The 21717-nt window shown below is 37.1% G+C and overlaps 6 protein-coding genes across 6 annotated transcripts in view; 4 read left to right on the top strand and 2 right to left on the bottom strand.

Moving 5' to 3' along the window:
• The window catches only part of LOC134819662 (TBC1 domain family member 22B-like), an 82849-nt gene that overhangs the window by 187 nt on the left and 60945 nt on the right, over positions 1 to 21717 (top strand). The gene's annotated exons all lie outside the window — the stretch shown is intronic.
• Positions 1 to 21717, bottom strand: part of LOC134819668 (zinc finger protein 429-like) — a 290343-nt gene that overhangs the window by 221516 nt on the left and 47110 nt on the right. The window lies entirely within an intron of this gene.
• LOC134819674 (coiled-coil-helix-coiled-coil-helix domain-containing protein 2-like) overlaps positions 1 to 21717 on the top strand; it is a 61123-nt gene that overhangs the window by 198 nt on the left and 39208 nt on the right. The window lies entirely within an intron of this gene.
• On the bottom strand, positions 109 to 10134 carry LOC134820146 (uncharacterized). The gene is made up of 3 exons (XM_063830368.1): positions 9996 to 10134; positions 648 to 2846; positions 109 to 266 (listed from the first exon to the last, which is right to left on the bottom strand). The coding sequence occupies exons 1-3, from the start codon at positions 10132 to 10134 to the stop codon at positions 109 to 111; spliced, it is 2496 nt and encodes an 831-aa protein (XP_063686438.1).
• On the top strand, positions 8903 to 14843 carry LOC134819665 (regulator of chromosome condensation-like). The gene is made up of 6 exons (XM_063829736.1): positions 8903 to 11259; positions 11460 to 11612; positions 12589 to 12717; positions 13167 to 13249; positions 13736 to 13897; positions 14016 to 14843. The coding sequence occupies exons 1-6, from the start codon at positions 11037 to 11039 to the stop codon at positions 14589 to 14591; spliced, it is 1326 nt and encodes a 441-aa protein (XP_063685806.1). The 5' UTR covers positions 8903 to 11036; the 3' UTR covers positions 14592 to 14843.
• Positions 15023 to 17532, top strand: LOC134819671 (UMP-CMP kinase 1-like). Its single transcript, XM_063829744.1, has 4 exons — positions 15023 to 15188; positions 15471 to 15641; positions 16756 to 16875; positions 17157 to 17532. Exons 1-4 carry the CDS (start codon positions 15027 to 15029, stop codon positions 17313 to 17315), a joined length of 612 nt encoding a protein of 203 aa, XP_063685814.1. The 5' UTR covers positions 15023 to 15026; the 3' UTR covers positions 17316 to 17532.

The raw sequence follows: 21717 nt of genomic DNA, 5'->3' as shown, positions 1-21717 counted from the left end.
AAGGGGTGAAAACGACCGTGGGGGTCGCAACGTGATACAAAAATTTACACAGAATACATTACAGCAATACACATACATACATACATACATACATGAAGAGGTCTCCTCCTAGTCGTTGGAGTGGCCTGCAACACACACATCTTTTCTACGGCGTAACATGTTCCTCCATTCCACTCGCTTAAGAGCCAACTGTTTTACTGCATCTCTGCTGATGTTATCGACACCTGTAAATTCAGCCGCATCCTCGAGTACACAGGCCATCCAGCCTTTGCGGGGTCGTCCTCTCAGTCTCTTTCCATAGTTTGGTTTCCAATCCAGTAAGAAATTGGGAAACCGCGTCTCTGGCATTCTGAAAACATGTCCGTACCACCTTAGTCTAGCCGCACCGATGAAAGTTTCGATAGACTTAATTCCAGCACGCCTGAGAACTTCTTCATTGGAGACATGGAAGAACCACTTTATCTTCAAGATTCTTCTCAGGGAGGTCAGATGGAAGACCTCAAACCGTTTCATCTGCTTCTTTGTTGTGTTCCACACTTCAGCTCCATATAACAGAATAGTAATAACAGCAGCCTTGTAGATACGGATCTTGGTGGGCGTTCTTATAGTTCGACTGTTCCATATCTTCCAAAGCTGATGGAACGCACCATTAGCACGCTGGATCCTGATGTCAAGATCTCGGTCAATGGTACCATCCCCACTGATGTTGGCACCAAGATAAACAAAGTTGCTGACCTGTTCAACAGGTTCTCCCTCCACTGTTAGCTTTATACTGTCTCTTTCGGTGTAAGGTCGCTGGGACGCACACTTGCTGATCGCCATGCATTGTGTCTTTTTAGCGTTGATCTTTAACCCAGCATAAGAGGTGTAATAAGCTTTAAGATCAGTGGACTCTTGCAGCCCTTCTTCAGTATTGTCCATCACTGCCAGATCATCAGCGTAGTCACTATCCATGATAACTTTTTCATCTGCACCCTTTAGTTCCTTTTGCAGTACAGCACCATGACTGATTGCCTTGTGAACCTCGGCCAAAAAGATTCCAAAGTTCAGACAAAAATTAAATACAGGGGGGCCCTGGATATCACCCTGTCCAGTGCCCGAATTAACAGAGAACCAATCAGACATTTCACCATTAACCCTGACAGCACTCATGGTTCCGTTGAAGAATGCCTGAAAGATTCTAACATATTTCTCAGGAAGTCCATAGTGTCTCATGCTTGACCAAATAAACTCTCTTCTGATGGAATCAAACGCTGCCTTATAATCAATGAAATTAACATAAAGTGGAATGTTAAACTCAATGCAGTTGTGAATAATGGTGCGGATGGAATAAATCTGATCAATACATGAGCGGTTCCGTCTGAACCCACACTGATTTTCCCTAAGAAGACACTCCATTCCAACATCCAGCCTCTTAAGAAGAACCATTTGAAGAACCTTAGAAGACGTTGCCCTAAGAGTTATACCCCTATTATTGCAGCAGTATGAGGTGTCTCCCTTCTTTCCGATAACCACTATAACACCTTTAAGCCAATCCTCAGGGATCACCTCTTCCTCCCATACCTTTTTAAACAGTAGCTCTAGTTGGCCAACAAGAGCACTTCCACCATACTTAAGTTGTTCATTAGTTATCTCATCAACCCCTGCACTTTTGCAGTTCTTCAGTTTCTTTAGAGCATAACTAATCTCATCTCTAGAAGGAGGTCCATCAGAACAAGAAAGGTAGTCAAAACTCGGTTGTGAGGGCACACCATCGAGGTCATCAAGATTGGCATCCGATAGTGGAGGATTTAAGAGCTCAGTAAAGTGCTCCTTCCACCTTTCCTTCTGACTGTCCGGGTCTGTAATAAAATGACCATCCTTATCCCTAACTGACATACCCACTTTCTTCTTCTTTTTCCCAGAAATCTTCTTTATCTTATCCCAAACTTCCCTTTGCTGGCCTTTCTTAGAAGCCTCCTCTAGATCAGTCGCTATTTTAGTAGCCCAGTTGTTGTCGTCAATTTTACAACTTTTCTTAACTAATTTATTAAGTTTAGAGTAGGCTGATCTATTGACGTTTGAAGTGGGATCCCTCCGTTTGAACATTCCCCGTTGCTCTATCAAGTTCTTAGAGGTTTGCGAAAGGTGTTGTTCTTTAACCTTCCGGGGACGCTTTCCAAGCACTTCCATCGAGACATCAGTGACTGTCTGCTTGAAATTATCCCACATGTCCTCAAGGTTGACCTCATTAGCCAGACAATCAAAACGGTTCTGAAGAGCCACGTTGTACTCTTGAACCTTAGACGAGTTTCGCAAATGTTCGATAGCAGGCACATCGTGCCTTTTAGCAGTGATCTTAGCTACCGACTGCAGTTTGATTTGCAGCCGTCCACGAACAAGATAGTGATCTGAACCAATGTCAGCCCCACGACATACCTTAACATCGAGCAGCGAGTGTTGGAATCGTTCACTAATACAAATATGATCTATTTGATTCACAGTTAACCCGTTAGGAGACCGCCATGTACCCTTGTGGATGTCTCTATGCTGGAACAGAGTTCCACCAATAACAAGTTGATTGGCTGCACAGAAATCCATGAGCCTGGTCCCATTGTCGCTTGATGAACTATGGAGAGATTCTCCACCAATAACTCCCTCGAATCCATATCTGTTTGAAGTAACTTTTCCATTGAAGTCACCCAGTAGCAGTTTCAGATCATGTCGGGGCAGTTCACCAAACGTGTCTGATAAAACGTTGTAAAAACGATCTTTCTCTCCGTCATCAGCACCGTCAGTCGGAGCGTAGGCTACAACAACAGATATGTTGAGGTGTTTGCCGTGTAACCTAGCTGTTAAGACCCGCTCTGATGTAGGTACATAAGAGATCAGGGAGTTCCTGCCCTTTTTGGAAAGACATAGGCCAACCCCTTGCCTTTTGATACCATCTCCCCTACCAGAATGAATAAGTAGACTACCATTGTCCAAAAGTGTACTTCCAGATCCTGGCATATGAGTTTCAGTAATACCCAAAATATCAAGACTGTAGTGATCAATTTTCTGACTGAGTTGATAAAGCTGTGAAGATGAGCTGACTAAAGATAAAACAGCAATGCGACTCATAAATATAATACTCCAATCTTACAGTTTTTATCGCCTGTTTTCTGAACATTTTCTTGTTCCACCTCCGTCTAAGGCAAAGATGCACACTCTCGTTAATTTAAGTGTCATTTACAGCTGCGCATAAGGGTTAAATTTAAATTATTTAACCTTTTGGTAAAAATAACATTAATTTATTATTATTATTATTATCTTGCGTGGTACAACCGTGGCGAAATTGTTGTTAGGGACTGTCACAAAGAGACGGTTAAGTTGTACTACTGACATACCATTACCAATAGATTTGGGGGGGGGGGGGGGGGGGGGGGGGGCCAACCATATTAAAGTATGTTAAAGTATATCCCGGGTCAAAATCGGAAAAAATCCTACATTTTAATATAATTTAATATACCTACAATTAGAAGATTTATATTCTTCGTTAAGATTTACATGATGAACTATATTTTTCACTCAGATTCGCAAGATAAGCCTGTTTTAGGACTAGTACATGACTTTCCATCCAGATTGGTCAAAAATTGGCTGAGCTATGAGCTTTAAAAAATATGCCCATATTTGGGCATACGCTTTTGCCCAAATTCGCTTTTGCCCAAATTCGATAAAATTTCAATATTTTTTAATGAGACTAACTCTATGTGAAAGATATAACTCAGTGTTTGTTGAATATAGTGGATACTAAGTAAAAAGACCTCCATGAACAAAATTGGGAAAATTGCACAATAATATCTCTGTTCGGAATACTAGCCAAAATGACTTCATTAAAATTGAAATAACTCCATCAGTTTTCAATATTTTTTCAAGAACTTTTTGGAATCGATTAAGAATTGCATTTCAAGCTTATTTTGGGTAACAATTTTCGATGTAGGCCTCCAAGGATAGGGATATATTAAAGTATATTGTAGGTATATTAAAGTATATTAAAGTATATCCCCGGGTCAAAATCGGGAAAAATCCTACATTTTAATATACTTTAATATGGTTGGCCCCCCCCCCAGATTTAAGTCCATCTCAGTTTGATTTAACGGTAGCATGGTGAGAACATGACCTAAGTACACCCAAAAATGACACTGTGGTGGATGGGTACCTCCCTTGGCCTTTCAAGCAGAAGCAGCTTAAGGTTAATGGGATTTTCAAGTTTACTTCTAGTTAACTAATTCATGGATTAAGCTCTTATTTTATTTATGATTAAAGGAATGTGAAATAAAACTTATTGTTTCATTGAAAACTTATTGTTTCATTGAGCTCTAGAATTAGAAGCTCTAGAATCAAATTTACACAGCAATACAATAAGAATAAAAAATAATTCAAGAAGCTTCAATCTGCTGTGCATGACATTCAAGTCAGTCGAAAACTGTTAGTAGAATACCCTTCTAGGGACATAAAGATATAGCATGTAAAACACAATAAATAATTAATTTATGAGTGATAAAATAAGATATGATTTAACAGTGAACTGTGGGCATGAAGGTAACAATTAATGTTGAAAATTACATAGATTCCCACTTTGAAATTCCGTTAGTAATATTATTTATAGTTATACACAGAAGTATAGAACAATAATAGATGTGGATACTGGCGGGGAGGTGATCATTGTTTGTTTACATTAATAGTGAGCACATGTTAAGCAGGCTGAGGAGGTGATCATTGTTTGTTTCCATTTTAGGTGGAGCACATGTTAAGCAGGCTGAGAAGGTGATACATATTTTGTATTATAGAAGGTTTGTAACACTTGTAACGCCTTCTTGTTACCCCCCTTTGAGGGCCCCGAATTATTTTCTGAACGAAAGCTCAAAAATAACCGAGAAATCGACCTTCTTATTAACTCATTTTGATGACCGTTTCAAACCTAAAATTATAGGGGCCCGTTCAGAAAAATCTCATATTGTACATGGGCAGTGGGCACGGTTACATTGTAATGATCACGGTTCACACAATTTCTAGTTCTGTATGACGTAATCATGGCGTGTGTACCGAAGGTGCAGTCTGCAGATAAGAGCACCTTGAAATTGCCAACCTGTGGCAGAGATAACAATGTGAACAAAGGGTCAAATACAGATAAGAAAGGTAAACATACGATATAATGTCCCTCTGCTCACTCTTCCTGTTGTGATTGGACGGATCAGCGTCACGTGACAGAACACCTCTATTACAATTGGTCGGGATCACGGAGCACATCAGGGCTGCCCGTCGTCCGAATAAATATAATTCTGAACTTGTTATTATGATTGTTATATACCTTTATTGTGTTTCTTTTGACTTTTGCTATATCGTGCTCTGCTCTGAAAATTGTGATAGAACCTGTTCGAGTTGTTAATGAGACAATCTCCTTGTTCTTTCGTTGCAGAATCAACATGTTCTTTGTTTGAGTAACACAACAATTTTGAGGAAAAAGGAAGCGTTATTGGGCTGTAAAACCAACTTAAATCGATTTCTCGTGCAACGTTGTACAGGTGAGGAACAGTCATCAAAATGAGTTGCTTACCTGCACTGCTGTGTTTTGTCGTACTCTGCTCTTCGCTCAAGTTCGATCAGTTAAGGTGAGGATTGCCTCGATCTTTCGGTAACTATAAAACATCGATTTTGAGGGATAAGGAAGTGTTTATAGGTTCTGAAACCTAGCTTAATCGATTTTTCGTGCAATTTTAGGTTAGAAACGGTCATCAAAATGAGTTAATAAGAAGGTTGATTTCTCGGTTATTTTTGAGCTTTCGTTCAGAAAATAATTCGGGGCCCTCAAAGGGGGGTAACAAGAAGGCGTTACAAGTGTTACAAACCTTCTATAATACAAAATATGTATCACCTCCTCAGCCTGCTCAACATGTGCTCCACCTAAAATGTAAACAAACAATGATCACCTCCTCAGCCTGCTTAACATGTGCTCACTATTAATGTAAACAAACAATGATCACCTCCCCGCCAGTATCCACATCTATAGAATGGCAATGATAACAAATGGGAACGAATAAAGGAGATGTTTAAAGTTCTATACTTCTGAAAATAAGTTTAAATAGGATTTAAAGATTAAGTTTAACTTATTTGATTTAATAAGGTCATATAACGCAGGGGGCCTTTCCACATGACAAAAACTCTTAAAATTTGTTTCAGTTGTCACATAGCTAGAGTGTAGAAATAGTCGAAACTATTGTTTATTTCATAGGATGAGACTCCTTGAGTTACATCTGACATAAATTTAGATTTCATACATTGTGAGAATTTTACACTACATTCTATAGTCCTTATGTTCTCTGGAATTGTATTCCAACATTTTTCACCTAAATATGTAAAGGTTTTGTGTTCTGGATTTGTGAATATAAAGGTTGCACCTCTCAACATCACGTGATCCTCCGGATACATAAGAAAATGTATCGGTGAATGATGATGGTGCAGCCTCATTAAGAATTTTATGCATATACGTTGATAAATGGAGTTATCTTCTTAAAAGTGTAAGGGTAACCAGCTCTTATACTGGGATTACAAAGCATTTGATATCTATAATCACGGGCAGTTAGAGGTGTACGTGGGATGGCAAAGAAGGCATGGACCGCCCCTATATCCAATGTCTCCCTCAACCTGATACCTGAGGAGAAGAGCTACGAGGGATAGATGATATTTATTGTTCAGGATTTACGATTGTGCTCTGCCAATTGCATCACTTGATTTAATTTATTGTATATATACATATTACATATTATACTGTTTGAAATTTTTCAAACAAAAAATAATAATCACAGACATTAAATTTAGAGATTTAGAACACAAAGTGTAGAGATTCGATTATAATATACTAGAAACCCGCCGCTAGTCGAAAGCTTTGTTCGAGGAAATTTTAAGCATCAGTTATGTTTTAATTTCTCTTCATCATATAGCCCCAAAACAATACTTTTTACCGCATCAAAAAATTTCAATCACAACCAAAGTTATAAATATATATAGGTATTTATCGGTCATCGCTAGTCAATGGTCAAACAATCCAACAAATATGCTTTAGTTCCCGAACCCTGCTTCACTGAAAATATATGAATTACACATTTGAATCATTTCGGTAAATGTCAGGTCCCTCATCGTCTCATTTGATAGATCTGTTCAAATTGAAGTTTTTACGTATGAAAGAATTGTGATAAATAAAAAAGGAAATTTGTGCTGAATGAAATTGGTAAAATGACATAATCTATCAAATGACTTTAGATCCTAAATCAAATAGGTTAATAAATGGATATTTACGTAGGTTGACAAAACGTTAATTCAAAATTATTATCATTATATGAAATTATTATATGAAAATTGATTGCTATGAAAATAAGTAATAGCTAGTTATGAAGACAATCCTTGAACACGGGATTCTTTGCAATATTGCCCCGACTTGACAGCACCAAGATATCCTTAGGATCGTGTGTTCTTGACAAAGCTTTGTTCGAGGAAATTTTAAAAATCAGTTATGTTTTAATTTCTCTTCATCATATAGCTCTGTTATACTGTAGACATAATGGAATTTATCTAACAATGGCGACAGCGTTGTTAGTATTCGGATTCCCAAAACGATACTTTTTACCGCATCAAAAAATACCAATCACAACCAAAGTTATGAATATAAGTCATAGCGTGAGCGTAAATGTGAGCTAGTTTTGAAATTATGACGTAGCATACAGCATAACAACGCGCGTAGTTAAGATGTTTTTGCTCGCGCACGTGCATTTTAACGTTGCTACGCAACAGCGCAGTAAACCTTTGCTAAAATAACGACATTATTCTAACGGTTATTTTACCTCACTTCCGACGTTAATTATAAAAAATCTAAAGCCTAAATCAAAATTCTAAGAATGCTATAGCCTATTCCTATCCTTTTTCTACAACCCTGCTAAAAATGGCGAGGTTTCAACTCCATTTGCGAGCTGGGTTTGATTTCACCAGAGGGTCATTTTGAGGTCGATTTGCCGGGGAAATTTCGTCAAGTTTAAATTATAGTATAGATAATATTATTATATAAAATTCATAATACAAGATTTATTGTTTCATTTAAAAATACAGGGTGGGCCAAAAGTCAGTGTGCAAACGTTGGCCTTAATAGCTCAGTCACTGAGTGCCCAATTGAAATACTTCCTTCTGGTATGACTTAGTACCACCACTGGTTCGAGGAATTTGTCAACTCGAAAAATATTCGCGTTCATTTTTTTCAAATGGAGGTTCATTTTCACATTTTTTTGATAGTTTGGATAATCGGATCAAGCTAAATGTTATTGAATTGTGTTTGGCCATTCGAATTACGTTTGCCCTGAAAGAATGAGAGTTCTAGCTTCTCAGATGACCGAGATATGAAGCATAACAAGCTTGTTCATTACGTGTGATCAGGTGATTGGTTTACCTAATCACGTGATAAGGTGACCCCGTTAACTACCCCGTTAAACATTATGGGAATTGTTAAGGGTGCCCAATTAAGGTGTCGTGTCACGGTGTCACATAATCACCCAGTTAACGAGATACACAAAATGCTTGTTAACTTCGTCATTTCTAATCCGTTTTGCCTCATTTTTTCAGATCATATGCAACATTTGATAATCTACCGTCTCTAAAAAAATTAGGCGTTCAGGATTTTCAGAGAAAACAATATAGGTGTTTTAATATTGAATGGGCGTGGTCTAAAATATTCGAATTTTCAAATTTTGACGACGGAATCCTCGAACCAGTAAGTACAGTATGCCATCTGCAAAGCAACAGCTCTCAAATATAAAACTCAGCGGAGGTATAAGACCCAACGTTTGCACACTGACTTTTGGCCCACCCTGTACATTGACCTTAATGTTTGTCACTCAGATATAGCCAGTTTGCAAAGACCATGGCTGTGAACTTGGAGATATGGAACATCGCTATAGCCAGTGTGCTATTGATGCTTGTGTATGCTGCCAACATCTCAGCTTTTGACATGCTCAATGCTTCGCTAGATGACAGCAACACAACTCTTACTTCAAAGCTTGGATATGAGTGTTCAAGTATAAACTCGTTTATTTCGATTGGAGGCTCTTTTGTTGTTCCATTTTTGCAATGTCTTGGATACCGAATTCTTATTTCAGGCTCTGCTCTGTTTCATGTGCCCCTGTATCTTGCAATGATCTTCCTAGATAAGTATGTGCTTATCACTGGGGCCACAATAAATGGCATTGCTGATGGGATAGTGTGGGTTGTGGTCTTTGATTATGTGGTTTCTGTGTCACAAAAAAAGAACATTGAAAGAAACATGAGTTACTTCATACTGACGTACAGCTTTGCAGCACTTATTGGAAATCTAATAAACTACTTCAATCTGGACAGTCCAAGAAAGATAACTGACACAGCACGGATTCACATCTATAGTTTATGTACAGCAATTACAATCTTTGCTGCACTGTTGGCAGCTTTTGGGTTACGAAAAATGCCAAGCACACCCCAAAATAGCAGGGAGCAATCAATTGTTGAAACAATTGTTGAAAGCGAAATCTTGCCGGACAGCGATGCTGAGGACTATAATGATTATGATCCCCTTGTAACTTCTGATAATATAGAGGTTGCATTTAGAGACGAAATTAGCATACCAAGGCGCTTGTTAAAGTTTCTTGTTAAGCCCGCTACATTGTCTCAGGGGGTAACTAGTATTGTTTCAGGAATGTTTGATGCTTGGCTGGTGGTAATATTTACCTGTATTCGCAATACATATAGCGACAGACATCTTTTACCTGTTTGTGGCCTTATATATGGCTGCTGTAAAATAGTTTTCAGTGCAATTTGGAATAAGTTAACAACTTTTATTGGCTACAGATTTATGATTTATTTAATTACAGTAGTGACTCTGTTATGGCTTTTGATTATAATGTCGATATTTCCTCCAATATCAATACATGCTCAAGGTAATGCTTCAGATGCTCTTGTACCCCTTGGTCCTTGGGTTGTGTATCTCTTGGGATTTTTCAGCGGTATTTCAAGGACTTGGATGGACCTCTTAAAGCAGATCTCATGTGGCACCTGTTCCAGGGCAGATGATGTTATGGAGGACTTTAAGCCCAGTGTCATGTTCACAGTCAAAACGATTGTTTGGAGTAGTGCTAGTGCAGTAACTTATGCTGTTGTCCCATATGTTAATTTTTATGCCTTTGTTGCTGTTAGCATCTTTGGTTTGCTTGTCAATCATGTTTTGTTTGAGAAAATTTTGCTGAGATATTTTGGGGCTACTGATGAAAGAACACACGTTAATTGATTATGTTTCTTGAGATGAAAACTTACCATATTTTAGGCATGTTTTGAGGGAAAGCCTGTAGCAGCTTTGTAGATTACTTTCTTGATTAAACAACAGTGCAAGTGGAATGTAATTTTAATCGATTTACTGAAAACATCTTGAGATTTTAGTTTACTGTAATTCTTTCATGAGACTTTGCCATTTAAGATTGATTTTTTAGTAAATTGATAAAGCTTAAAATAGCTTGAAAAAAGTCAGGATCTTTTTACAGGTGTAAAGTACGAATTGATTAAATTGGTTTTGTTTACATAATACCTGTTGAAATAATTTTAGCTGCGACCAACAGTTTCTAATTTTGCTGAATAGTTTATCATTTGATTAGTTTGTTTATGATAAAATATTTTCATTAATTTCAAATGATATAAAATTAGACATGTCCAGTAAAGATTTAATTTTTTAAATTTAAAGTTTTTGAATTGTTCGTTTTTGGGTTAAAAATGTTAAATTGTGATGCTTCTCTATTTACCTTGATTTCAATTTTTTTTCTCTTTCAATTTGTTTGACTCGTACAATGGGTTTATAATGAAAATAAACAGCAGTGCCTTTGAAACTTTGCTCTAACCATGCAACTTATCAATGAAAATTTGCCATATACAATGTAATAATGTAATCTTCCCTTGTATGTTAATTTTTCTTACGTACGCTCTTTTTAACAAAAATCATACTTAAAGAGCTCATAATGTCAGCCCGCCCCGGAATAGTTACACCTAAACTTGGTGCAAAGCGTAAACTAAAGGACACTCTAGAAGTGCCTGACATTACTCAGCTGGAGTTATCTCCTCCATCCCGTAAAAAGAGTGAAAGCAAGGGCATAGTGTTGTGTTGGGGCACTGGGGATACCGGCCAGTTGGGACTTGGCGATGAGATCCTGGTCAGGAAGAAGCCTGCTGTCGTCAAAAAAGGTGAATAATGTTGGGGCTGTTCAGCTTGTAAAATACCATTTAATATGATGTTAGGTACTCCTATTCATTAAACATCATGTCTTTATAATTATAATTAAAGAAACTCGAGTTTTAATCATTCCCATTATTATTTAATAAACACTTACAAAGAACAGTAAGATCTAAAAGCTACATTCCTAACTAACATTCCACCAATACAGGAGATCTAGAGGATGAGAATGTGGTGGCAGTTAGAGCCGGAGGTATGCACACTGTGGCGCTGACAGACAGTGGGCGCGTATACACCTGGGGGTGCAACGACGAGGGAGCGCTGGGGCGCAAGGCCACATGTATGGAAGAAGAGTGCATTCCCGGTGAGATAACATTGATGTAAACCATTAACAACTTAGTACTTTAGTAAAGTAATAAGTGTAATGAGTGTAATTTTATCTCTTCTGTCCTTCAGTGATTCCACTCTAATCTAAATTTGAGTACTATAAACATTTATTGTAGAATGTGATCAAAGGCATATGTATTTATTATCAACATTCTAATCCTGTATTGTATGATTATAATAGGGAATAACATAACATGTGCTTTCAGCAATACTCATAAATTAAAAACGTATTATATTGTAATAATATATAATATATGTAATATATATACAAAATGTGTGTCTGTCTGTCTGTGGGTAATTTCCGAACGGCTTAATCAAGAAAACGGTTGGAGTTATGGGCATGGTTTTTTCGGTAAAGTGCCGACAAAACTCTGACGAAGCCAAATGATTAAAGTTTTTATGAAATGTATATTCGGAAGATGGTTTAATTGGTGGTTTTGTGTATTATTAGTGGTATTGTTATACTAGCCTGTTGTCATTTACTACAGTGGTGGGTTAGATTCTGGAGGCAGTGAAATACTGTATTATCTATAATCTACAATAATTAGAGTGAATGATTCATGAATTGCTTATTTTGAGTTTGTAAGGATGTATTTCTATTTTCTGAGTTCAGTTGTATCATGTAGTCTAAACATTATGCCATGTCTCAAAATACATTATAATCAGGGGTCTAATTGTATAATGAAGGATGGAGTGTGCTGTGTGAGGTCTACACCACGTCTTTTAATTACTGGCCGATTTTTCACTGTTTTCGATACGTGTTGGGGGCTCAGAATTAAATTTACTTTAATACGGCCGGTTTGGACTGAGCGAGTTCATGCTTTTGCACCGTTTTAACTTTTGCACCGTTTATACTTTTGCAATTCAACTGTGATATTAAAGTCCCGGCCGCAGGCACGGGTTACACTAGTATTATTATACATAAGTATAATGTTATATATTTCTGTCCCCAGGACTCGTGACACAGATAACGGATCGTGTGATAAAAGTGTGTGCGGGTGACAGTCACACAGCAGTTCTAACTCAGCTTGGTCACGTTTACTGTTGGGGTTATTACCGGGACAACAGTGGACCACTTCTTGGTAATTACTTTTTCTTTTCTAATCTTTCCGATGGATTTCACAATGTAAATTATATAATTAAAGTGACATCTTAATTAATATCTTGTGTTATCTGATTTTGCCAAAACACACCTGCTCCTGCAAAATAGTCCCTGCAAAGTACAGTTAACTTTAGTCTATATCTCTTGGTTTAATAAAATTAACGAAACGTTCGACACTTGCCGAGGTCTCATAATTTTGGCTGCTAACATTTTTTACAGTTGATCATAAACTTCATATTGTTCATCTTACTGGCTAAGATATCTGAGTTAAAATTTATTACAACTCAGGGGGGGGGGGGGGGGGTAAGTTTGGGGAAACATTTTATAAATACTTTCTATTAATATACATATCGTCTCGCTTTATATATAGTAAGATGGCACTAGGCAGTCAGTGACGTCCTTACCTTAACAACTACTCTGTTTTCTTAGATGAGGACGAGAAGAAAAAAGACGGAGGTGAAAGCACACCAAGATGGAAGGCTGTTTGTGTTATGAACAATTCATCTGACCCGGTGAGTCGTATTTTTAGTCGCCAGAGTGCCCTGATTTCCATGAAAATAATTGAATATACTTTATTCGCAGCTAAGCAGGTGAACAATGTAAGGTTGTTGTTCTTTTAATTTTTTAACAAATTTAAGTTGAATGCTTCAAATTCAAAAAGACTAACTTTGGCAATCTCGTCTTCTTTGAAATTCCTAAAAACTAAGCTTTGTACGAATTACAAATTTTAACAGACCTTATCTGATCCGGGATAAAAGTTTCACTGCAAATAGCACGAGTCTGTCACACTACGACAGTATGACCGCTGTGCCCGTTTGTTTATGGAACGCGCGAAATACATTCTTGCATAGATCAGCATTATTAAAACGCGAATTCATACACTGCTTCTCGTATATTCGAATATACGAAGGCGGCCTTTCTTCGATTTTTAGTAAAAACCGCGTACTGAAGTTCTTAACTTCAATCTTGCTGTCTTGGCTCTAACTCTCTTCTTACAGGTAATAGATCTGGGCTCTGGAGTAGACCACTCAGTTGCTGTTACCCGGCAAGGACAAGTTTGGAGTTGGGGCTGCGCTGAACAAGGACAACTGGGAAGGGTCGCTAGATTCATGTCTGTTCGGGGCGGACGGCGTGGACTGGATACTGTTCTGGCTCCTAAGGTTTTAAAAACTTGTTTCTTGATATCTTTATCCAGCTTTGCTTTCTTGTGACCTAGAAATTAAAACGCACTCGAAATTTTCTTTTGGTAACACACAATTAATTTTCATGTCTCCCCAGGAGATAAGATTCAACAAACGAAAATGCCCTGGAAAAGTCATCGGAGTATTCTGTGGAGCGTATCATACATTCCTTAAAACAAATCTTGGTTCATGTTTTGTGTTTGGGTTAAATAACTACGGTCAATGTGGTACAGGTTCACTTGAAGATTACTACTGTCCCATGCCATTCAAGTGGGCTAAAGATACGAAGATAGTTCAGATAGCGGGCGGTCTTCATCATACGCTTATTCTGGACGATGCTGGACATGTCTACGGTTTCGGTAGGATACATTACGGTCGTCTGGGACTTGGTAAATTGGGTGAAGATGAGGATATTAAAAGTCCACAGAAGATAGAAGGTTTGGATGATGTTGAAATGATAGCAGCGGGGGGAGCCACTTCGTATGCTCTGTGTGGTACTGGTAATGCCTACGTGTGGGGTATGTCTACTAACTTGCAGCTGGGTAACGGAGACGACGAGAATGACGCCTGGGATCCCATACTTCTCACGGGGAAGCAGCTGGAAGATTCTACCCTGCATTTGGTTGGAGGGGGTGGACAGCATTCTGTTGCTTTGATCACGAGAGAGAACTGATCTTCTGGCGGGGTCGATGAAATTTGTTGTTTCACAGATTGTTCTATTTTCACTGAAACGGGTTATTTTCATTTTGAAGTCATAGTATTTATTCTTTTAATTGGATGTCTTTTTTATGGAATCAAAGGGTTTTGGCAATTAGATTTAATTATAACGTTGGATAGAAGTTAAATTAAGGTAAGTTTCGAGAATTAGGTAACTTATTTTTATTTGATTTTTAATTTCAATTTTATTTTAAAAAGTTTTAAACAATTCACTTAGCCTTCTTGTATTCAATCTACCAAATAACAATAAAAATTGATAATTAACAGGTATATTTTTACGGTAATACAGGTTATATATAATACTGACTTTTTCAACTAGGATCAATTTGACTCAAAGCACTGTATAAGTTCTACTTCTAAGAACACAAACAATTTACCTCTAGAAAAGGTAATGACGTTACCGAATGTGGTGTTCGTCCTAGGGGCACCAGGAGCCGGAAAAGGAACCCAGTGTAGCAAACTATCCAATAAGTACGGATATTCTCATCTCTCTGCTGGTGATCTACTTAGAGCAGAAGTTAAAGACGATGGTCCCGATGGCGCTTTGATTGCGGTCAGTTTTAAATTAATCCATCAATAAAAAGAAATTTTAAATTTAAAAAAAAAGTCCCGATGGCGCTTTGATTGCGGTCAGTTTAAATTATTCCATCAATAAAAAGAAATTTTAAATTATAAAAAAAAGTCCCGATGGCGCTTTGATTGCGGTCAGTTTTAAATTATTCCATCAATAAAAAGAAATTTTAAATTTTAACTCTTACCTGTATGTTAATCGTGGTGCTTTCATGATACCGGTTTACCAGGGAAATTTCATGTATAATTTCAATCCACTTTACAGGGAATAATGCTGGAAGGGAGGATAGTTCCCTCTTCGATAACAGTTAACTTACTATCACGAGCTATACAAAAGGTGAGCAGTCAAAAAACTCCAAACTCAACTTTCCTGATCGACGGTTTCCCCAGAACTCAAGAAAACTGGTCTACTTGGCAGGAGATTATAGGAGAAAAGGTATGAGTAGACATTCTAAATTCTGCAAATTCCGTTAATGCTTTGGTTGGAGGAGGAAGTTGAACATCTGTTGCTTTCTAAAAAAACTGATTTTCGTCGATGAAGTGACAGATATGATTTTGTTCAGAAACGGGTTATTTTCTACAAGTCATGTTTACAGATGTTTTTTGAATCAAAGGGTATTGGCAATTGTAGATTTTTAATTAACTGTGGAGGAAAATAAGGTAAGTTTCGAAATTTAATAATTGATTTTTAATTTCAATTATTTTAAAAGTTTAAAACATTCCATTAGCTTCTTGTATTAATCTAATAAGATACATTAATATTTATAATTAACAAATTTTTAGGTTAATACGGTTTATATATACTGATTTTCATAGGTCATCTATGACTCAACATGTATAGTTCTTTTCAAAGACACAAAAAATACTCAGAACCAGGTAAGACGTTAGAATGTGGTGTATGTTAGGGTCAGGAAGCCGGAAAGGACCCATGAGCAATCCATAATACGGATATTCTACTGGCTGGATCTACTTAGGCAGAGTTAAGAGTGGTCAAAAATGCTTGAATTGCGTCAGTTTTAAAATTATCCATTATATAAAAAGAAATTTAATGTTAAAAAAAGTCGTTCGCTTTGATTGTTTTAAATTATTATCAAAAAAAGAATTTTTAATTATAGATTAATAATTCCGAGCGTGATTCATGGTCATTTTAATTAGTTCAATTAAAGAATTTTACATTTCAACTCTTACCTGTATGTTAATCGTGTCTTTCGTATTACGTTTCAGGGAAATTTCATGTTATTGTTCAATCCATTTCAGGGATAATGCTGGAAGGGAGGATATTCCTCTTCGAAACAGTTACGACTTTTCACGAAACTATAAAAGTGACAGTTCAAAACTAACTACACTTTCTTCGCGGTTTTCCCAGACTCGAAAACGTCTACTTGAAATGTAAAGGAGCAAAAGTATGAGTAAACATTCTAAATTAATTGGGTTAAGCTTGAGAATAATTGTGAACGATTCGGTATTGAATTTCTTAAAAAATTCTAAATATTAAGTCGATGATTTGAGTGAACAGCATCAGGTATCTATAACTCCTGGATTGTGTTCAGGCAAACGTTCGGTTTATGCTGTTCTACGAGTGCTCCGAGTCAGTGTGTACAGATCGTGTGTTGAACAGACAGGATGGCAGAGTGGACGACACTGAAAAGATTGTCAAGAAAAGGATTGAAGTAAGCAGAGAACTTATATTAAACATGCGAGCTTTCGAGTGAAAATAACGGAAGTTGTTCTGCTAAAAGTTAAAAAACAAAATTATTAAGTATAGGGAATTAATGTTAAGCTCTAAATACCCGTTCGCATTGTGTCATATTATAATAATAAGATGACATTTAATATTTTTTATCAATAAACTTTCAATTGTTAGTTGTTACCGCTATATATTAGCGATCAGTGACCATCATTGTCATCCCGTCACTGAGCGCCAATGTACTGAAATTTTCATTCGTTTCAGACGTACAACATCAGCACAGTACCAGTAATAGAGGACTTTAGAACCGCTGGAATGTTACGGGTGGTACAAGCAGCAGCTCCTATTGAGCAAGTGGCTCAGGATACTGAGATATTCATGGCAGAGATCCATGACGTCCAATCTGGTGGTCAGAAATCTTGAAATTGAAATGTTGACAAAACTTGAGTTTGTTTTAGCTGGTATATAATGGTGAACACAATTTATCATTGTTATTGTTTAAAATGTTTATGTTTCATTTCATTATAGTTGAATAATTCCGAGCAATTCATTGCATGTTACGTTGAGTTAATTTACTGTTTCTACATTTCAATATTATCGCATATTTAACGAGTTTTTGTATATTTCGTTTCATTTATTGTTTATTGTTGAGAAGTATTTGCTAATGTTTACTATCTGGTTTGTTAGATATGTGCGTGGTACAAGATCGGCTCCGACTTTTCCGAACACAATATAAGATTACATTTCTACTTAGCTACCTGTCTTCCGTTTCTCTGGCCCAGACTGCCTCTACATTAAACGTAAATCTGGCAAAATATGAAAAACGGTCAAATTTTGAAGGTAGCAACCAACCATTCCTGGAATAATTTAGAACAGGAAAACAAGTTCTGAACTGAAACGCATGGTGCATCGGGGAATTATCGACTCTGAAGTCTGACAAACTCAAACTCCGATTTTATACTGCTTTACAATGTTAGCCAAAAGTAAAGTGCAGAAAAAAGCTAAGATTTTGGACGGCCCAAAGTTGATCGGATATGGTAGTTTGATCCAGTTTACTGTTAAAGTAATGGTGTTGGTTTTATCAATATTTTATTTCGATTCTATTTCATTGTTATAACTATGTATAACAAATAACTATTGAGTATTGCTATTATACAAATGTATAATCATTTATGCATAAATTTTTGAGTATGTACTAGTACTACTATAAGTATATACTACTATTTTACTTTCATTAATAATAATTCACGAAGTTTGCATCTTTTCTTGTTAAATTTTAAGTTCTATCATCTAATTTAATAAACGAAAGAGTCCCAAATTTTCTTCGTAACCATTACATTCGATCAATCGGACCAACTTAAATTATTAACTATGGAAAGGGGGATCGGAGATATCGATGAACGCCATTTTTTACTCCAAATCAAAAACGTTTATTACGATTCTGCATTTATCTGAGATTATCCGAACTAAACAGTCGATAAATTATAATGGCACGAATCCTCCTCTTCCTTGACTCAACTTACATATAAATATGAACTTATTTGCGTAGAATTTAATTTTAACCACGATCTACTTACAAAAACTCTGTAGCTACGAATTTACCTGAGAAGTACCGAGAACTCTGTAACTACGAATACGATGTACTTCTACTGTCATTGGCGTTTTGTACTCTTGATGAGATCTGCCATGATAACCAGGTCAGTGATTTTAGTTCTGTTAAAATGTTAGTTTAACATTTATTTGTTGCATGAAGTTATCGGACTAAATTTGAAGTTGAACGGTCATTTAATTCGACGCTGCACTGGAAACCCTATTTAGCGTTCATTTTAATGTCAGTTAAAAATGATGTCCGTTCAAGCAATATTGTCCGGTCAGATAAGTATAACGTCCAATAAGGCTTATTAAGTAATTTGAAAATGTCCTACCGATGGGACATTTTCATTCCATTAAAGTTTCCTCCAGATACACAGTTTCCAGTACCTTGTTGATAGCTTGATGGCGACTCGTGTCACTCGACACTCTCTTCTGCGAAATTTGGGTCGCGGAAGGCTGAATTTCAATATTAGTATTACTGTACATATTATGGACACTTTTTAAAGTATTACGAACGAAAGATTTGCAATCATTCTCCGGCCCTAAGGCCGTCGTATTTGTAACCTCCCAAAACACTAAATCTGGTGCATGACATATTCTGACGAGTTTCATGACGTATTTAAACAAGTTAAACAACTAATGTAATAAGTGCAGTGACCATACTTGAATTGCACGAATCACCAGTTTTGGTTTCTGATCTCAGACGTGACACGATGATTACATCATCTATTATAGGCCAATACTACTCTTCCTTACCACTCCTATTGGCTCCGCCACTACACACTATCCCCAACATAGCGTTCACATATTACCGTATTACGTCAGCATCCGATCACGATATTCAGATATATGTTCACATCATCCAGTTCATTCAACCATATAGCTCCTCCACCGCGTGAAACACAATTTGACGCCAGATGTTCTCCGACCAATCCGCGGATAATATCTTTGTCACGTGACAACCTTATCAACCAGTTCGATAACTTTCTCCTGTCACGTGATCCGTAGTCATGGTCACCTGTGAGATCACGTTGTTTGCTGTCACAGTCACCTGACGGGGTATATAAACGGATTACTCCGCAAGGCCGCTCATATGAAGTTTCGCTGTGTCCTAATTTTTGTGTTTTATCTGCACCAAGTGTTCTTTTAAATCACAGTCACTAGCACTACTAGAATGTATGTGTTACCTTTTCTTTGTGCAGTGCTCGCGCTCCGTCGTGAATCATTTATAATATTTCAATATCTCGTGGAACTCTAACTTGACGCGAGCACCGTTTCATTTAAACGTTATGGAATAGAAATTTACGTTGATTATGATTTAACGCTTTATTTTACGTGTTATGCTGTGAGGGCTCCGTATTGACTAATAATCTTAATAAGAACGATACCATAAGTAAGATAATACTTTATTGAGTTAACGAAAACATGCATCAGTTCACCATAGGCTTTATATCACTAAGATTAGAATCGTACTCGTAGATAACTTAACCAGGAGGAATATGTAGAAATATGTAAGAATATGTAGAAATATGTAAAAATATGTAGGACTACTAGAAAGTGGTTCTGATCAACTGATAATGGTTTAATAAACTTAAAATGAAAAAAAAATACAGGCTCAAGTCTTTATACTTTTTTCACTAGACCTACAATTACAGCTGATAAAGTAAAATATTGGAAATAAATCAATTTGTTGTGGAGGAATCACAAATCACCCTTATCTGTAGCCGTCTGATGAATATTAATTATTCATCATTAATCAATTTAGGTTAAGGTTGACATTCGAAGTGTTTATTTCAATTTTCATCACCATCGGTCACCAATACTCATTATTTCTCACATCTCAGTGCTCACTAGCGATATATTCTAGTGTACAATATTATCTCCCTGTCACTATTAAGCCTTGTATGGAATGTTCCAGGCGGCTTCAGGGCAACGCATTTTATTTGTTATTCACCGTTATTGTCTTCTCTTTTTCGGCTAAGCCCTGTTGTCTATCGTGTAGTGACTATATCTTCAAACTTAGAGTTAGAACTAAGATTGAGAACACGACAAGACTTCATAACAAGACTTCATAACAAACTCTAATAATTGGTTGATATTTATTTTTGTATTATCTATCTGCAGAACTGTCGACAGTAAAACAGTTTATTAAAAAAGCACCGTTTTCATGCCTCGCTGCTTTCCAGACTTTGATATGATTTAATAACAAGTTTAACTGTCATCTCCAATCTCCCAAGTTAGTCGTTTAGAGTTTCTGTAGCTACCGAGACACAGCTGTCAGACGTCTCTTTGATACAAATCAGTTTAAATTAGCTACGCTAAAAAACAAATTTCTGCGTCGTCACTTGAGGACTATCCTGTTGCATTGGGAATTTTCTCAGAGCATAAATTGAGGTGTGACCGTCCACTTCCACCGGTTTCAACCCTGTAAAAATGTTTTCCCCCAATACGCCCAATTCCAATTCCTGGATAAGACTGAACCAACATGAACCGTGTATCATTTCCTCTGACTCCTGACGCCACTGAGTCATGAGTAGTGTTGCAACACCTGTCGTCTGATCTTAGCCATGCATGAGAATCGAGTGAGAACATTGTGGAAACTTCTTAGGTTTTTGTCTTGTTACCTTTGATTATGTCCGACGACTCCTTTATACTTGATACTGTTTCGCGATCTCATTTGCAAACTTTCGTCTCACAAAGCTCTGCACCGCAATATATGACCCTTTATACGGCTACACTGCTTCAGGAAATGCGAATTCTAAACTTGTGTCTCCATCAATATAATTTTCGTATTCATATTCAAAATCCCTCAGCACACGCGTCTTTACTCTAACTTTATACGTCTACAATATAACAGTAAACCCCCGATTCACCGTGCCTCGACTTTACCATAGACCCCAATTTACCGCGGCTGTTTCCTTTCCCCCAAACTCCGCGGTACATCAATAATAATCTGTTGTTAATGTTTGGCAGTGAGTTTTAACGACTTATTGCTTTATTGGCATAACTAGAGTCTAGACCATGTGATGTACAAGGAGCACAATAATTTATACTTCCTCTATATAAGTATACACAATGTACGGTATACACACAGTGGTAACAGTGTTACCATGGTAACACCAGTGTTCTATGGTCCGGTGCGCGTGATCTTTTTGTTTTAATTGTGTGGTGTCCTCTCACAAAAGTCTGGTGTCCTCACAAAGTGGTTTTTTTGTTTTACTCGGGTTTAGTT

This window comes from Bolinopsis microptera, chromosome 8, assembly GCF_026151205.1.
Source record: "Bolinopsis microptera isolate Bmic1 chromosome 8, MBARI_Bmic_1.0, whole genome shotgun sequence".
Taxonomy (NCBI): Eukaryota; Metazoa; Ctenophora; class Tentaculata; order Lobata; family Bolinopsidae; genus Bolinopsis; species Bolinopsis microptera.
This window is presented reverse-complemented; position numbering and strand designations above follow the sequence as displayed.

Coding starts and splice junctions, on each gene's coding strand:
- LOC134819665 (XM_063829736.1), top strand. CDS start 11,037: ATGTCAGCCCGCCCCGGAATAGTTACACCTAAACTTGGTGCAAAGCGT. Junction 12,718..13,166: donor CAACAGTGGACCACTTCTTG/GTAATTACTTTT, acceptor CTGTTTTCTTAG/ATGAGGACGAGAAGAAAAAA. Junction 13,250..13,735: donor TGAACAATTCATCTGACCCG/GTGAGTCGTATT, acceptor CTCTTCTTACAG/GTAATAGATCTGGGCTCTGG.
- LOC134819671 (XM_063829744.1), top strand. CDS start 15,027: ATGACGTTACCGAATGTGGTGTTCGTCCTAGGGGCACCAGGAGCCGGA. Junction 15,642..16,755: donor AGGAGATTATAGGAGAAAAG/GTATGAGTAGAC, acceptor GATTGTGTTCAG/GCAAACGTTCGGTTTATGCT. Junction 16,876..17,156: donor TTGTCAAGAAAAGGATTGAA/GTAAGCAGAGAA, acceptor CATTCGTTTCAG/ACGTACAACATCAGCACAGT.
- LOC134820146 (XM_063830368.1), bottom strand. CDS start 10,134: ATGACACTGGGCTTAAAGTCCTCCATAACATCATCTGCCCTGGAACAG. Junction 2,847..9,995: donor CACAACCCAAGGACCAAGGG/GTACAAGAGCAT, acceptor TACCTACATCAG/AGCGGGTCTTAACAGCTAGG. Junction 267..647: donor CAGGATCCAGCGTGCTAATG/GTGCGTTCCATC, acceptor GACCCCGCAAAG/GCTGGATGGCCTGTGTACTC.